Raw genomic sequence first — 14,887 nt, forward strand, 5'->3', positions numbered from 1 at the left:
CCTTACCAATATATGCCAGCTTGGCATACAGGCTGCTACCCTCAAATTCATGAAAGTACAGATTGCCTTACTGAAACCAGCTTATATGTAGATTAGTTTTGGCCATGTGCTATAAGACCGGCTTGGTAAAAATGTGGGTCACATGCTGAATGCTAAATTTTGGGGTGGGAGTTAAGTGCAACTTTCCTGCCTTTCATGGGATTAAGTATATTACTGCCGCTCTCTGGGGAACTAGTTACAGGTCCAGGAAAAAAAGGTCAAATCTGTTTTTTAATAAAAAAAAAAAAAAAAGCAAAATACCTCTCCCCATTCACAGCTTGTATTTACCAACCATAATCTAAAACCGCTTTAATGCTTCCCTATAGCATGCCATATTTTCTTTTTGCAAAAATCCCAAGAAAGCATGATCTTTTGGTGAAAAGTGTTCTCTTGTGTTTGCTGGGCAGCAGCTCAGCTCAATTGAATGAGTCCGGAAAAATAATCAATATGGTAGTAAAAAGATTTCTGAAATCTTTCTTCTCCTATACCCCTGTCCCCTCTCCCTCCCTCCCTCCCCCTCCCTCCCTCCCTCCCTCCCCCTCCCTCCTTGTTAAACTTTTGGAATGGCAGCATTTAAAAAAGCTGATGGACCTGTGACATGCAGTCCATTAAGAGTGCCTGACTATGCCTGCCATTTATTCCCAATCCCCTAACCACCCCATTCGTAGAAGCCATACTATAGCTTCTATGAATAAAACAACAATATATGAATGGAGTAGGCCGACCTTTTCATTCTTCCGCCTGTCCTCCATTTAAAGAAGCTATAGCATGCATTCTGTGTATGAAAGAGGTGGATAGAAAGGGCGAGTATAGTGAAGCAGACTTGATGAAGGGGACACAGGAATGAAACATCACCATTTCACAGCTAAACTGGATTTTTCCTAGAGTTTCACTACAAATATGAGGAGTAAAATGGAAGAACTGTAAACCTCTTCCTCTAGCATGCTATTGCTTGTCCCTCATTAACAAATATGCTCAGTCTTACCATAGATCCCACTCCCACTGATAAGATGGTAATTTATTAGCATCAAAGCCTAAGTAACCAAGCTTTTCACATGCCCTTGAAATTGGACAATCCACATGTGAAGCCCATTACACATCAGTTTGTAAGACTTTAAAACATTTTCATACAATTCTTTGTATTTTTATTTGTAAAGAAAACCCATTTTGGTGGTTTGTGGATTATTTAAAGGAGAATTCTGGTAAAACCCTAACTTCTCTAAAAATACTTCTTCCCCACCCTAACACCTAATCTAACTAACCATTATAAGAAAATATCTGTATATTGACCATATTTTTCGGCGTATAAGGCGACTGGGTGTATAAGACGACCCCCTAATTTTCCAGTTAAAACATAGGTTTTGGGCTATACTCGCCGTATAAGACTACCCCCCTTCCGAGGCAACACCATCAGATTTTTTTAATTGAAATGGTTATGACTTACCGGTACTTAAAATCCTTCAAAATCCTCATGTTCATCCTCTGACATCATAAATTCATGAATGACATCTTGTGATACATTTGTAAGACAGTCATCATATGGATCAAATTCCAAATCAGATGGTTACCGCTGGATGTGCGGTAATACAGTAGCTTTGGCTACATACAGTATATATACAGCCCGCTGGATGTGCAGTAATGTACATACAGTATACCGCGCTGAGCCAAGCTGGCTCAAAACAAATGTCCATATGACAGATTAATCTGTCAGCCCGCTGGATGTGGGGTATATACAGTATACTGAGTATATACCACTGTGGTATATACAGTATACTGAGCCAAGCGGTTTCAAAATGTACCGGTACGTCCCTACGGTAATCAGACCGCTGGATGTGTGTATGTACAGTAGCTGAGGCTACATACAGTATACGCTGGGCCAATCACAGCGAGCGATGTACTCTACTAATGAATACAAAGCCAGTTTGGATTGGCTGAGGTTGTTACATCATCAGCCCACCTCTCTGACTCAGCCAATCCGAGCAGGCTTTGTATTCATTAGTAGAATACATCACTCACCGTGATTGGCCCAGTGTATACTGTATGTAGCCGCAGCTATCGTACATACACGCATCCAGCGGGCTGAATACAGTAGGGATGTACCGGTACGTTTTGAAACCGCTTGGCTCAGCGCAGTATACTGTATATACCGCACATCCAGCGGGCTGACAGATTAATCTGTCATAGGGACATTTGTTTTGAGCCAGCTTGGCTCAGCGCGGTATACTGTATGTACAGTATTACCACACAGCCAGCCAGCTTGACCCAAACAAACTCAGGGTTCACATTTTATACCCCACGTATAAGACGACCCCCAATATTTGGGGTATAAAAAGTAGTCTTCTACGCCAGAAAATACTGTACATATTTTCAGACAGCCTTCTGTCAGCCAGTGACAGCAGCAAGGCAGAGGAGAGAGCACTGACAACGAATAGGCCAAAGTAAGCCTATGGGTGATGTCACCATTCAGGCATTACCAGCCATTGTTGAGTGCTCTCTCCATTTTCCTACAGCCACTAGCTGACAGGGGAGATCATGTGACCAGACCAGAGCAGCCTGGAAAAAAGTACGGTACATATACCGATCTTTTATTACATGAGTTAGCCAGCATAGGTGTTAAAGGATAAGTTGCCCTTCTGTAACATGTTACACCTCCCCCTCCGATCCCCCGTTGTGATAGCTAGCGGAGGATCGTCTCCTCCCACTGCCTGTCACTATTTTAAAAAAAAACGCTTCCATGCAGGGCTTCGCCTGCCCGACCGTGTCACTCCTTCATAGTGCTCTGTGAATGAGAAAACTACAAGTACTATCAGCTTTTGCGGCTGTCAGCCTGTAGTTCTCAAATTAACTACTATGGTGGTGTGAGCTCTGTGGTAGTTCATTGAGTCTTCCTGCCAGTAAGTATTGGCTTCCCCGTACGAGGAAGAAGATACACTGACGGGTCTGCAGGAGACGTGCATGGCATCAACAATCAGCAGATTGCTGGTGCAATGCTTTACAGAATCCCAAAACAAAAAATAATGCACATTTTTTTATTTATTTTTTTTTTTCAAGCAAAAAAATTTGCATTTTATTGTTTTTTGTTCAAAGATGAACTTCTCCTTTAAGAGGCGGGAGGAAGTTTTTTTAAGAGTAGTTAGGGATTGACTGGAATTCTACTATTTTGAAGTGATCAAGCATATTTTCTTTTCTAATAAACTGCAACATTTGTTTAAATGGTAACGTCATACCGTTGCTCTGGTTCATGATTTTTATCCCTATACTCAGAAATGTTCCTAGGGGAATAATTATTTCTTATTAGCTTTTTTTCTTTAGGTTTTAAGTAAAGGATGCTTGCTCGCTATATTTCAGATGTCATATAAATGTGTTGAACTCTTTCAGGGTCCATGTACACTGGACTTAAATAAACTACCAGTTCCCTTGTCAGAACAAAAAATGGTGTGTTAGAGCATTTTTGTACATGTGGTTAGGCACTTTTTTTTTTTTTTTTTTCTTTTTTCTTACTTCCTGCTAAAAAAAACTTCTCTCAAATAAGCAGTCCAGAAAAAAAGGCGAAACTCCTGTGGAAGCAGCATTTTTTAAGTGCATTGTGCATGGACCCCAAGGTCATTGATGCCAGGATCAAACATAGCAGCATCAGCATGTTTTCGTGTTTTTCACAGTAGTTTTTTGAGTAATTTATTTATACATTGAGCCTCATGCACAGAGGCATTTGCAAGCATTTTATATGTCTAGAATAAAATCCTCCATGCCTTCCCGTGCTTGGGGAGTGGCATCTGGTACCACCTGCCATACAAGTTAATAGCTGTATGCAACAAAGCATGTGCCTATACTGTGCTTTCATAAAAGTAATCAGACCCCCTTCACTTTTTGTGTTCTGTTGCAGCCTGATACTTCAGTTGTTTACATTCATTTTTATTTTTCTCACTAATCTTCACTTTGTCATTATGGGGTACTGAGTGTAAACAGAACTTTAGAAATGTTTGCAAATGTAGGAAAAACTGAAATATCACTTTGGCATAAGTATTCAGACCCTTTGCAACAATACTTGATATTTATCTCAGGTGCACCCAATTTCTCTTCATCATTGCTGATATGTTTATACACCTTGATTGGAGTCTGCCTGTGATAAAATAAATTATTTGGAAAGCCACACACCTATAAAAGGCCTCACAGCTGACAGTGCATACTGTGCCAGAGCAAAAGCCATGAGGTCGAAGGAACTGTCTGCAGAGTTTATAGACAGGATTATTGCAAGGCACAGATCTAGGGAAGTCTACAAATAATTCTGCTGCACTGAAGGTTCCCAAAAGCAGAGTGACCTCCATAATTCTCAAATGGAAGAAGTTTGGTACAACCAGGACTCTTCCAAGAGCTGGCCGACCAGCCAAAATGAGGAAACGGGGGAGAAGGGCCTTCAGAGACCTGACTAAGAACCTGATGGTCATTCTGATTGTCCCATTTCCACATAGGATCTCTGGAGCTCAAAGTTTCAGGACAACCATCACTACAGCCCTCCACCGATCTGGGCTTAATGGCAGAGTGGCACAAAAGCAAGCTTGGAGTATGCAAAAAAGCACCTGAAGGACAAGATTATTTGATGAAACCAAGACTGAACTGTTTGGCCTAAATTCTGAACTGTATGTCTGGAGGAAACCAGGCACCCGCTCTTCAACTGCCCATTACCGTCCCAACAGTGAAGCATGGTGGGGGCAGCATAATACCGTGGGGGTGTTTTTCAGCAGCAGGGACTGGGAGACTGGTCAGGGTTGAGGGAAAGCTGAATGGAGCAAAGTACAGAGATATCCTCAACGACAACCTGTTCCACAGTGTTCAGGACCTCAGATTGAGCCAAAGGTTCACTTTTCAACATGAAAATGATCCTAAGCACACAGCCAAGACAACACAGTTGCAACTTAGTGACAGCTCTGTGAATGTCCTAGAGTGCCCAAGCTAGAGCTCTGACTTTAACCCTATTGAACATCTCTGGAGAGACCTGAAAATGGCTGTCCACTGATGGTCTCTATCCAACCTGACTGGCTTGAGAGGATTTGCAAAGAAGAATGGTAGAAAATCCCCTAATCCAGGTGTGCAAAGCTTGTTGTGTCATACCCAAAAACATTCTAGGACGTAAGGCCTCTTGCACACTGCAGCTTTAAAAAACTTAGTACAACATTTTTGTTTACTGAGGTAAAATGTAGCCCATTATGCACACAGGCGCATAAAGAAGCGCTGTTTATTCTTCAGTTAAAAAATTGGAAAATCCTGCATTTTTGGTCAGTAATTTGCGCTGTTAGTGCATTTGCACTCAAGTACGTGCATATGAGCATAAGTATTAATGAATTATCCCTAAGAATATATTATGCGTGCAAATACGCGCAAAACACAATGATTGAAATTACATCCAAAAAAGCCATGTGCAATTGTTGCCAAAGGTGTTTCAATAAAGTAATGAGTAAAGAGTCTGAATGCTTAAGTAAACGTGATATTTCAGTTTTTTTCTTTTTAATAAATTCAGACAGTTCTAAAATTCTATTTTCACTTTGTGATTATAGGTTACTGAGCATAGATTATTGAGAAAACAAATTAATTTAAACAACTGTAGTATCAGGCTGCAACATAACAAAATTTTAAAAAGTGAAGGGGATCTGAATACTTTATGAAAAATGTGTCCCAAAACTGAAACGTTTGCGTTTCAAAATAACATAGCCACATACAGCAATTCAGCTGTGGCTCCCTGGGCATGGTAAAGTGCTGTACGTTTTTTACCCTAGCCATATACACTGCTTCAAACAATTAAAGGAACACTTTTTGAAAACGCATCAGATCTCAATGGAGAAAAATATCATGCTGGATATCCATACTGATATGGACTGGGTAATATGTTAGAAATGTAAGGATGCTCCATCATTTGATGAAAATGGTCAACCTACAGAGGACTGAATTCAAAGACACCCTGAAAATCAAAGTGAAAAAATTATGCAGCAGGCTAGTTCATTTTGCTGAAATTTCATTGCAGCAACTCAAAATGGTACTCAGTAGTTTGTATGACCCCCATGTGCTTGTATGCATGCCTGACGTCGAGGTATGCTCCTAATGAGATGACGGATGGTGTTCTGGGGTATTTACTCCCAGATCTGGACCAGGGCATCACTGAGCTTCTGGCTTAGTCTAAGGTGCCACCTGGCGGTGTCAGAAGGACTGAAACATGATATCCCAGAGGTGGTCTATTGGATTTAGGTCAGGCGAGCGTGGGGGTAATTCAGTGGTATCAATTCCTTCATCCTCCAGGAACTGCCTGCATACTCTTGCCACGTTGTTGTTATTATTATTATTATACAGTATTTATACACCAGGAGGAACCCAGGACCCACTGCACTAGCATATGCTTTGACAATGGGTCCAAGGATTTCATCCCATTACCTAATGGCAGTCAGGGTGCCATTGTCTAGCCTGTAGAGGTCTGTGCTTCTCTCCATGGATATACCTCCTCATACCATCATGAACCCACCACCAAAACGGTCATGCTGAATGATGTTACAGGCAGCATAACGTTCTCCATGGCTTGGACTGCCTCTGCAACCTCTGTAGGGTCCAGGTATCGCCTCATGCTACCAGTAGTGACACTGACCCTAGCCAAATGTAAAACTAGTGAAAAACAGTCAGAAAAGACAAGTAGGGTAAATGTCAGTGGCCTCCACCTGTAAAACCATTCCTGCTTTGGGGATTATCTCATTGTTGTCCATCTAGTGCACCTGTTGTTAATTTCATTAACACCAAAGCAGCTGAAACTGATTAACAACCCCTCTGCTACTTAACTGACCAGATCAATATCCCAGGAGTTTAATTAACTTGATGCCATGTTCCTTTTTTTTTTTTTTTTTTTTGAGCAGTGTAAAAATCCTGTAAAATGTCTATGTGCATGATGTCTAAAAAACATTTTTTAGATGTTCAAATTAGTTGTAGAACTATTGTCAAGTTAACCAATGCATTCCAACAAGACTTTTATTTGCTACACTCTAAATAAAAACTTTGTTTTTGTTGTTTTATTAGTTGACAAACATTAAAACAATTTGTTTTAATCCTTTTTTTTTTTTTTTTAAATACTGTAATCCATTTACGGCATTAAACACAACGCACTGCAGATTAAGGTTTATTTGTGTCTATCAAAGGAGAAAATGTATCCCCAGCATGGGGCATTGTGCTGGTGAACATTTTTATACAGATCAGGTGCAGGAAGGGGTTAAGGGTGCATTCATACCTCTGTGTGAATATTCATACATTTTAATGCACATTTTAAAACTTGGCAAATTTATATACCATTCTTTTGATTGAATCCAATCTCATATTCACAGTGTGGATTGCAGAAATGTTGTTTACATTGTTGGACGTGTTTTAGTTTTTATTACTGTTTCCCTCATTTTCTGTCTGCTGAAACCATTGTGTAAGTTAAGGTAAATTTCCCTAACATGGCCCAGGTAGAAGGGAAAGCCTCGTACTGGGGTTTATTATTATAAGAATACAGGATTTATATAACGCCAACAGATTGCATGGTGGATTAAAAAATAAAGAGAAAAAGCACAGTTATAGTACAATTCAAGAAAGTTAGGAGGGCCCTGTTCATGAGAGCTTACAATCAAAAATGTACATCTCACTGTCACATGGAATAATAGCATACCACAGCACATTACATCTACCTAAAACTTACTTGCAAATGTGTGTTAAAGGTGTGGATGCACCCTTACGTTGTAGATATGGTATGTATTATTTAGGAGCCTTTGCATAATTTAGAGCGATATGCTATGCCATAAATGAATTAAACAAAGAAGAAAAGCACTCACATATGCACCTGTCACCTTCAGTTACTGATGCCTTTAGGCTATTACTAGTTACCTTAAGCAGTTCTGCAGAAAACCTTCGGCAACTAATTTGCAACGATAATCAAAGACCTAGAAACTGTCACAAAGGCCGTAGATGGCTTCAGCCCCCAGGACAAGATTACATTTTCAGTTAACATGGGAAGACTATGATATCCTTGGTACCCTGTGATAAACTTAGGTCAGTGGTCAGGCAAGGAGACGTGAGGGCTAGCCTGCTAAGGTTGTTGCTTCTTTGACTCCTAAATTAAGCTATATGAAGATTACTATGATGACATATTTTTAATTTTTCCTTTCCAATTTTTAGTGCTGTTTAAGTAACAGATTTTAAAATAAGCTTTTCCACAGTTCTGGATTCTGGCCAAATTACAACTCTAGAGACTCAATGCCAATGTTTTATTCTGCCTCTACAGTTGAAAAAAAGAGCTCTTTCACGTACATCATGCAGTGCAATTGAAATGAAACACTGTTCTGTACAGTTGTAGGCATTAGCACAATTCAGACACTTTTAGTCAATGTGGTGCATTGTGACGAAGTGCACCTAGAGTCCTGCAGGCAGACAGTTGGCTGTTCTTTACATAGAATGCAGTTATGGACATCCTTCTAGAACACCTTTTACACATTTGAAAGGCACAATTCTATCTGACCTGCAATTGTTAATACAGAAAAGTAAACAAAAAAGTTACACTTATTTTTTTTCAATTGCTAATTTCACTTCCTATTAGAAGGTGGCAACATTTGTTCTCTATGGTCCCACTATATATAGCCACCCTCTTTTTGCTTGCTTCCAAAATCAACTAGGGACTATAGGATGTGTAGTGTGCATAGAGCAGTGCACATGACCATAATGAACTTGCACTACTCAAATTGAGGTTTTGGAAAAATAGAGGTGTTAGGGCATGTGAAGAATGTTATAAGGAGTCAGAAAACCACAGTAAGGCCTAGTTTTAAACTTCAGATGGCTCTTCAGACAGCAATAGACAGGAAGTAAGAAGGCTTTGTATCACCTCCTCAATACCTGTTTTCACTCCAGCATTTTGCACGTTTGTAGGGCGGTTGCAGCACATTCACTTGACCGTCTGCAGAGTGCAACAGGGGGTATGAATCCTGTCGCGGCTGCAAAGCAAAGCACTGTGGCGTGTGTACACCCCCAGCCACTGCGTCAGCAACAGGGGCCTCAAACTCCGCTCTCTCCTGGTTCTCCTCCTATCTATTGCAGCACTCCTTCAGTGTTACCTATAACACTGCCACCTCCTCTTCACTCCCTCTCTCTGTAGGGGTCCCTCAAGGTTCTGTCCTTGGACCCCTTCTCTTCTCCATCTACACCTCCTCCCTTGGTCACTTGATAAACTTCCACGGCTTCAATTACCATCTCTATGCTGATGACACACAAATCTATCTGTCGACCCCTCACCTCACCCCTTCAGTCTCCACCCGCATCACTAGCCTACTAAGTGACATATCGGCATGGATGTCACTCCACTTCCTCAAACTCAACCTTTCCAAAACTGAGCTCCTAGTATTCCCCCCCTGCCCATGCCACCTCCACTGACTTCACCATAAATATCGATAACACAATCATTCGTCCATCCCCTCACGCCAGGGTACTAGGTGTAATCCTAGACTCCCATCTGTTTTTCCAGCCCCAGATCCAATCGCTGACAAAATCATGTAGACTTCACCTCCGCAACATCTCCAAGATACGATCGTTCCTAACACCGGAAACCACTAAGCAACTTATTCACTCCCTTGTCATATCACGCCTCGAATATTGTAACTCCCTCCTCATTGGCCTACCGCAACGCAGGCTATCCCCCCTTCAGTCTATCATGAACGCTGCTGCCAGATTTATCCACCTCACTAACTGCTCTGTATCTACCACCCCTCTCTGCCAATCCCTCCACTGGCTCCCAGTTGCCCAACGGATAAAATTCAAAACACTAACTATGACATAGCCATCTACAACACTGCCCCAATTTACATATCCAATCTTATCTCTAAATATAACCCAAACCGTACACTCCGCTCCTCGCAAGACCTCCTATTCTCTAGCTCCCTTATCTCCTCCCATGCTAATCTCCAAGACTTCTCCAGGGCGTCACCCAACCTCTGGAACTCCCTACCCCAATCTATCAGACTATCACCTACTCTACTTACCTTTAGGCAATCATTGAAAACCTATCTCTTCAGGGAAGCCTATCCCGCCCTCTGCTAATACTGGAATCCTCTAAGCTTCCAACTACTCCATCCCCCACAGTTTTACCCATTGTACCACTCGCCCCTCCCTCCTAGATTGTAAGCTCCAAGGAGCAGGGCCCTCAATTCCCTCTTGTATTGAACTGTATTGTTACTGTATTGTCTCCCACTATAATGTAAAGCGCTGAGCAAACCGTCGGCGCTATATAAATCCTGTATAATAATAATTCAATCGATTACAGGGTAATAAATAGTGCATGCCTATGGATTATTTTTCAAGAATACAGATATTGTTTAGTGTCACTATAGTGTCCAAGTGGGCCCATAACATGGTTTAGTAAAACATTTTCTGAGATACAAAGTTGCCCCTATGCTAGGTGAACATGAGTTGATGTGCTAGAGTTCTACTATTACTTTTTTTTTTTTTTTTTTTTTTTTACTGTGTGGTTTACCTTGGGAAAGTTCTGGGATCGTGATTCCTTCCCTTTTTTTTTTATTTATTTATTTTTTTTAAGGATGTGGTCATTCCTGACCACATTTTATACAGACATTATTGCATTTTGGTAGAACAGTGATTTTTTTTTTTTTTTCCCCACTAGTTTCAGTTTTTAGTGGTAATAAAATGTGCTTTAAAAATAATGCGTAACTGACCTGTACACTTGGATCCATGCCTATTGTAAAAGAATATTGTATATTCAGATATCTTTATGCACATAACTCTGCAGTCCATGAATTTTGAATTTAGTAAGATTCCTCACTCCTTACAGCTAATGATGTGGAGCCTGATGTATTATATATTTTTTTTATGAGTGCATGTCTCATCCTAGAATTGAAATAAATAACTTTCTGTCAATAGGAGGGATCAAGAAATAAAGAAAAAGGAAATGGAAACCATTTTGCAAAGGCTTAAGCAATCTGAAGAGACAAACCGCCAATTAAGAGAGCGAACAGGGGACATACGTCGTAGTTTACGTGACCTGGAACTGACGCAGGAAATGTACGAAGGCCTGAAAGCTATAGCAGAGGATCAGCTCTCTATCCCTGAATATGTGTCTGTGAGTGTTTTTATGTGTATATACACTGTTATCTGGACCTTAATCTTTTTATTTCTTTAACATGAGCAATTTTTTTTGTAGTAGACGTTATGCTAAAGAATTGAGTAAAAGAAAGTGTGCACTGTGCTTGATATTCCTTGAGAAACATTTCTTCCTCTTCAAATGCAAAATTTCAAGGAATTTCCAGTGTTCACAAGCAAAAACTGAACAGATTACCCCATCCACACTACTGTGGTTGATGTAAGAATCCTCTTCACTTTATCATATTCTGACAGCGGGGACTCCTTCATTGTCATAATACACTAATTAGCACTGCAGCCAATTGGCTGCAGCACTCAAAGGAAAATTTTTCAACAAGCCGGTTCGAGAGAAGAAAATTTTTCCAACAATCTGGTTTGAGAGAAGTCGGTAGATCAACTTCTCTGGAATGGCTACGACCATAGATGGATAAAAATTCAGCGGTGCATTTCGATCCATCTATGGCCAGCTTGAGATCTGGATTCTACACCAGTCAGCCCTAGACAGCTGCATAAGCAGGCTAATAGCCACTTTACTCCATTTACTTCGATAGGTTGGCTGGATTGGAGACCGCTCCTTGGAGCATCAGCTGCTGTGACCTTGACAGTTTTTTCACATTTTTCTTCTTCAAAGTGAAAATTCTGTTAAAGTGATTCTAAAATAATCTTTTTTTTTTTTTTAAATAATTAAACATTAGGCATTTGTACGTATCGGTATCAGTACTCGTGCTAATGCTCCAATACCTAAAACTGTTACCAGAAGTGATGTCGGCTAACCGCTCCAGGCTGTTACATGAAGGCTTGGCCGGTCTATAGGCGGTGATGTAGTGATGGTGCTATTGCTGAGTGCCTGGAGAGCAAAGGAGCCAAAGGCTTATACTGCAATGTCTCCTCCCCACCTCTTTCCAAAGCTCCATGCTGGGAATGATGGATGTGAGGTCATATCTGGCTGTGGGAATAATGGAGGAGGAGCCGGCTTATTTCTCTGTCATGGTGGCTTCCACAGCTCGGAACAAATCCCATTGTAGAGGGTTGTGGTGTCTCCCTCCAATGAGTATGCTGTCTGATATTCCCACCATTTGTTACTGAGGAAGGAGAACAGAGGAAGACAGTAAGTCTTCCCTGTCTGCTGACATCTCTCACCCTGCTATGTGTCTGTATGAGCATCTGCTTACTATGTGTCTGTAGACATTTGCTATCTGGGTGTACGGTGTGTATGGGCATCTATCTGGGTGTACGATATGTATTACCCTAGGTTCACAGCGTTTTCTGCAGCATTGTGCGTTTTGCAGAAACTCAGTGCAGTCCATTTAACATGATTTCCTATGGGACATGTTCACACCTGTGCATTTTCACCAGGTGCTTTTTTTTGGAAAGGGTCAGGGACTTTTTTGAATGCATAAAGTTGCGTTTTTTGGTTCTATATACTTTAATGGAAACGCAGAAAAGCATGTATTGCATTTTTTTGTTTCTTTTTTTGGTCCTGATGCATTTTGCTTTTTAAATTTGCCTAGCAACAAGAAAAATGAAAAAAAAATGAAAAAAAACCCAAAATGCATCAAAAACACAAGTGCAAAAACACAATGCAAAACTCAATGCAGAAATGGCTCGAACACAATACGGCTGACAGCAGAAATGTATATAAAAGAATGCTGGCTAGCTGTACACGGGATTCCCCACTGACAGCTATCATGTAAACAAAAGAATGTTGGCTATTCTAAAAATAGGTATCTGTAATTGGTATCAGCAAGTACTTGAGAAAAAGTATTGGTACTCTGTCTTAAATTGGTATTAATGCATCCCTAATAAGCATGGCATACTTATAGTACCTGTTCTGTGCAGTGGTTTTGCACAGAGCAGCCTTGATTTTTCTCTTCTATGGTTCCTCACTGGCAGCTTCTTCCTCCATCTGAGTGCCCCCAAAGCAAGCTGCTTGCTATGGGGGCACTTGTTGACACACACAGCACTGCTCGGCCTGACTCCACTCTCATCTCACTGGCTGTGATTGACAGCAGCAGGAGCCAATGGCTCCCACTGCTGCCTTGATCTCCAGTGAGGAGAGAGAGAGAGCCTCTGTTTTCAGGCACAGCGCTGCATTAGGTGGGGCTCAGGTATGCATTTAGGGGGATTAGGGGGAGCTGCACTCAGAGTTTTCTGCCTTAATACAGGGAATACATTAACCACTTCCAGCCTGGCCTATAGCAATTTGATGGGGGATGGGACTTTTGTTGTTCCAGGTGGACGTTGTATGCTGCCCTCCTGGAAGGAGCCTTCGCATGCGGCCGTGATCTGTCGCTGGCTGTGTTCTTTTACAAAGATTTTTATTATAGAATGGATAGAAGCAAAGAATCAGTCAAAAAACATATGCATTGACCAATAGAAATGAGACATACACAGTATTTGGTGTTACAGAACATGTACTTGTAGAGATATAGACATATACTGAATGTTTAAGTACCATGTATAATAATTAAAAAAAAAAAAAGGGAAAAAACAATGCGTAAACATTTAGAGATTAATGACAATATAAACTCTAAGAAAAATTGTCACTGTATCAGCGTACAGAGAACGGAAAAGGTATGAAATCTCTCCAAATGTAGATAGGTATTCCAAACCCTGGGCACACGGTGGAGTCCAGTTTGCGGATTTAGTGTTGTAGGTGCGGTACTCATAGCAATAATCACAATCAGTACAAGCAGCATGAGAATAGATTAGACAAGAGAACAGGGAAGGACAGTAAGTAAGGAGACGAGGACAAAAACAAATCCAAAAACAAGCACAAAAGGGCTCTAGGGCGATCGCAACAGACTCAATACTTATATCGACAGAAGAGACTGGTTGAATCTCGATGGTTGGGCTATATCAAGCCAGGGATGCCATATCTGCAGGAATTTTGTATGGGTGTCCAACAGTATAGCTGTCAGTTTTTCGTTAACCATTATGAAGTTCATCCGGTTTTTGACAGCCTCAATGCTGAGGAGGGGAGTCTTCCAAGCCCTCGTGATTGTCAGTTTGGTAGCCATAAATAGGTGTGATGCCAGATGCCGATCGGGACAGAGAAGGCCCACCAATGGTTTAAATAGAAGCGCTTCATATGGGTTGCGCTTAATGTCTGTGTGAAACATAGTGCGGAGGAGGACATAGACTCTGATCACAATCTGCAAACCTTAGGGCAAGTCCACCAGATGTGAACCATAGTACCCAACTGTTGACAACCCCGAAAACAAGTCAGAGAATATGTAGGGATAAAACGGGCCAGACGAGCAGGCGTGTAATACCATCGATAAAGAATCTTATAAGCATTTTCTAGAATAACATTCCTAGAACATTTAGATAATGCTTGGGTCATGGTCCGCCAATCCTGTTGATCCAAAGTACCCCCGAGTTCCGACTGCCAACGCTGATGATAGGAACGGACCGGAGGAGTTCTATAAGAAATAATAGAAGAATGGACCAAAGAGATTAGGCTCGGAGCATGGGGTCTATGCCTACACTGGCTTTCAAAGGGGGACAGCCTATAGGGTCCCGGGTGCGTCCGTATTAGTGTATTAATAAAGTGACAAAGTTGAAGATAGCCAAAGTGTTCCCGCAATGGGATATCATGAGAGGAGCGCAGAGTTTCAAAGGTGAGTATTTGAGTAGGAGATGGCATCGAATGTATATCATAGAAGCCATGTGCTTGCCACCAGGCAAACTGTCCAGGATT

The 14,887-nt window shown here is 41.2% G+C and overlaps 1 protein-coding gene across 2 annotated transcripts in view; it reads left to right on the forward strand.

Moving 5' to 3' along the window:
- PIBF1 (progesterone immunomodulatory binding factor 1) overlaps positions 1–14,887 on the forward strand; it is a 230,838-nt gene that overhangs the window by 21,943 nt on the left and 194,008 nt on the right. For both annotated transcript variants that reach the window (XM_089680363.1, XM_089680364.1), the window contains exon 4: positions 10,966–11,164. In XM_089680363.1, the coding sequence (XP_089536489.1) occupies positions 10,966–11,164 (199 nt within the window). The remainder of the gene's footprint in view (positions 1–10,965; positions 11,165–14,887) is intronic.

The sequence above is a fragment of the Staurois parvus genome, unplaced genomic scaffold (assembly GCF_062004578.1).
Source record: "Staurois parvus isolate SC_StPar_1 unplaced genomic scaffold, SC_StPar_1.0 ptg000243l, whole genome shotgun sequence".
Taxonomy (NCBI): Eukaryota; Metazoa; Chordata; class Amphibia; order Anura; family Ranidae; genus Staurois; species Staurois parvus.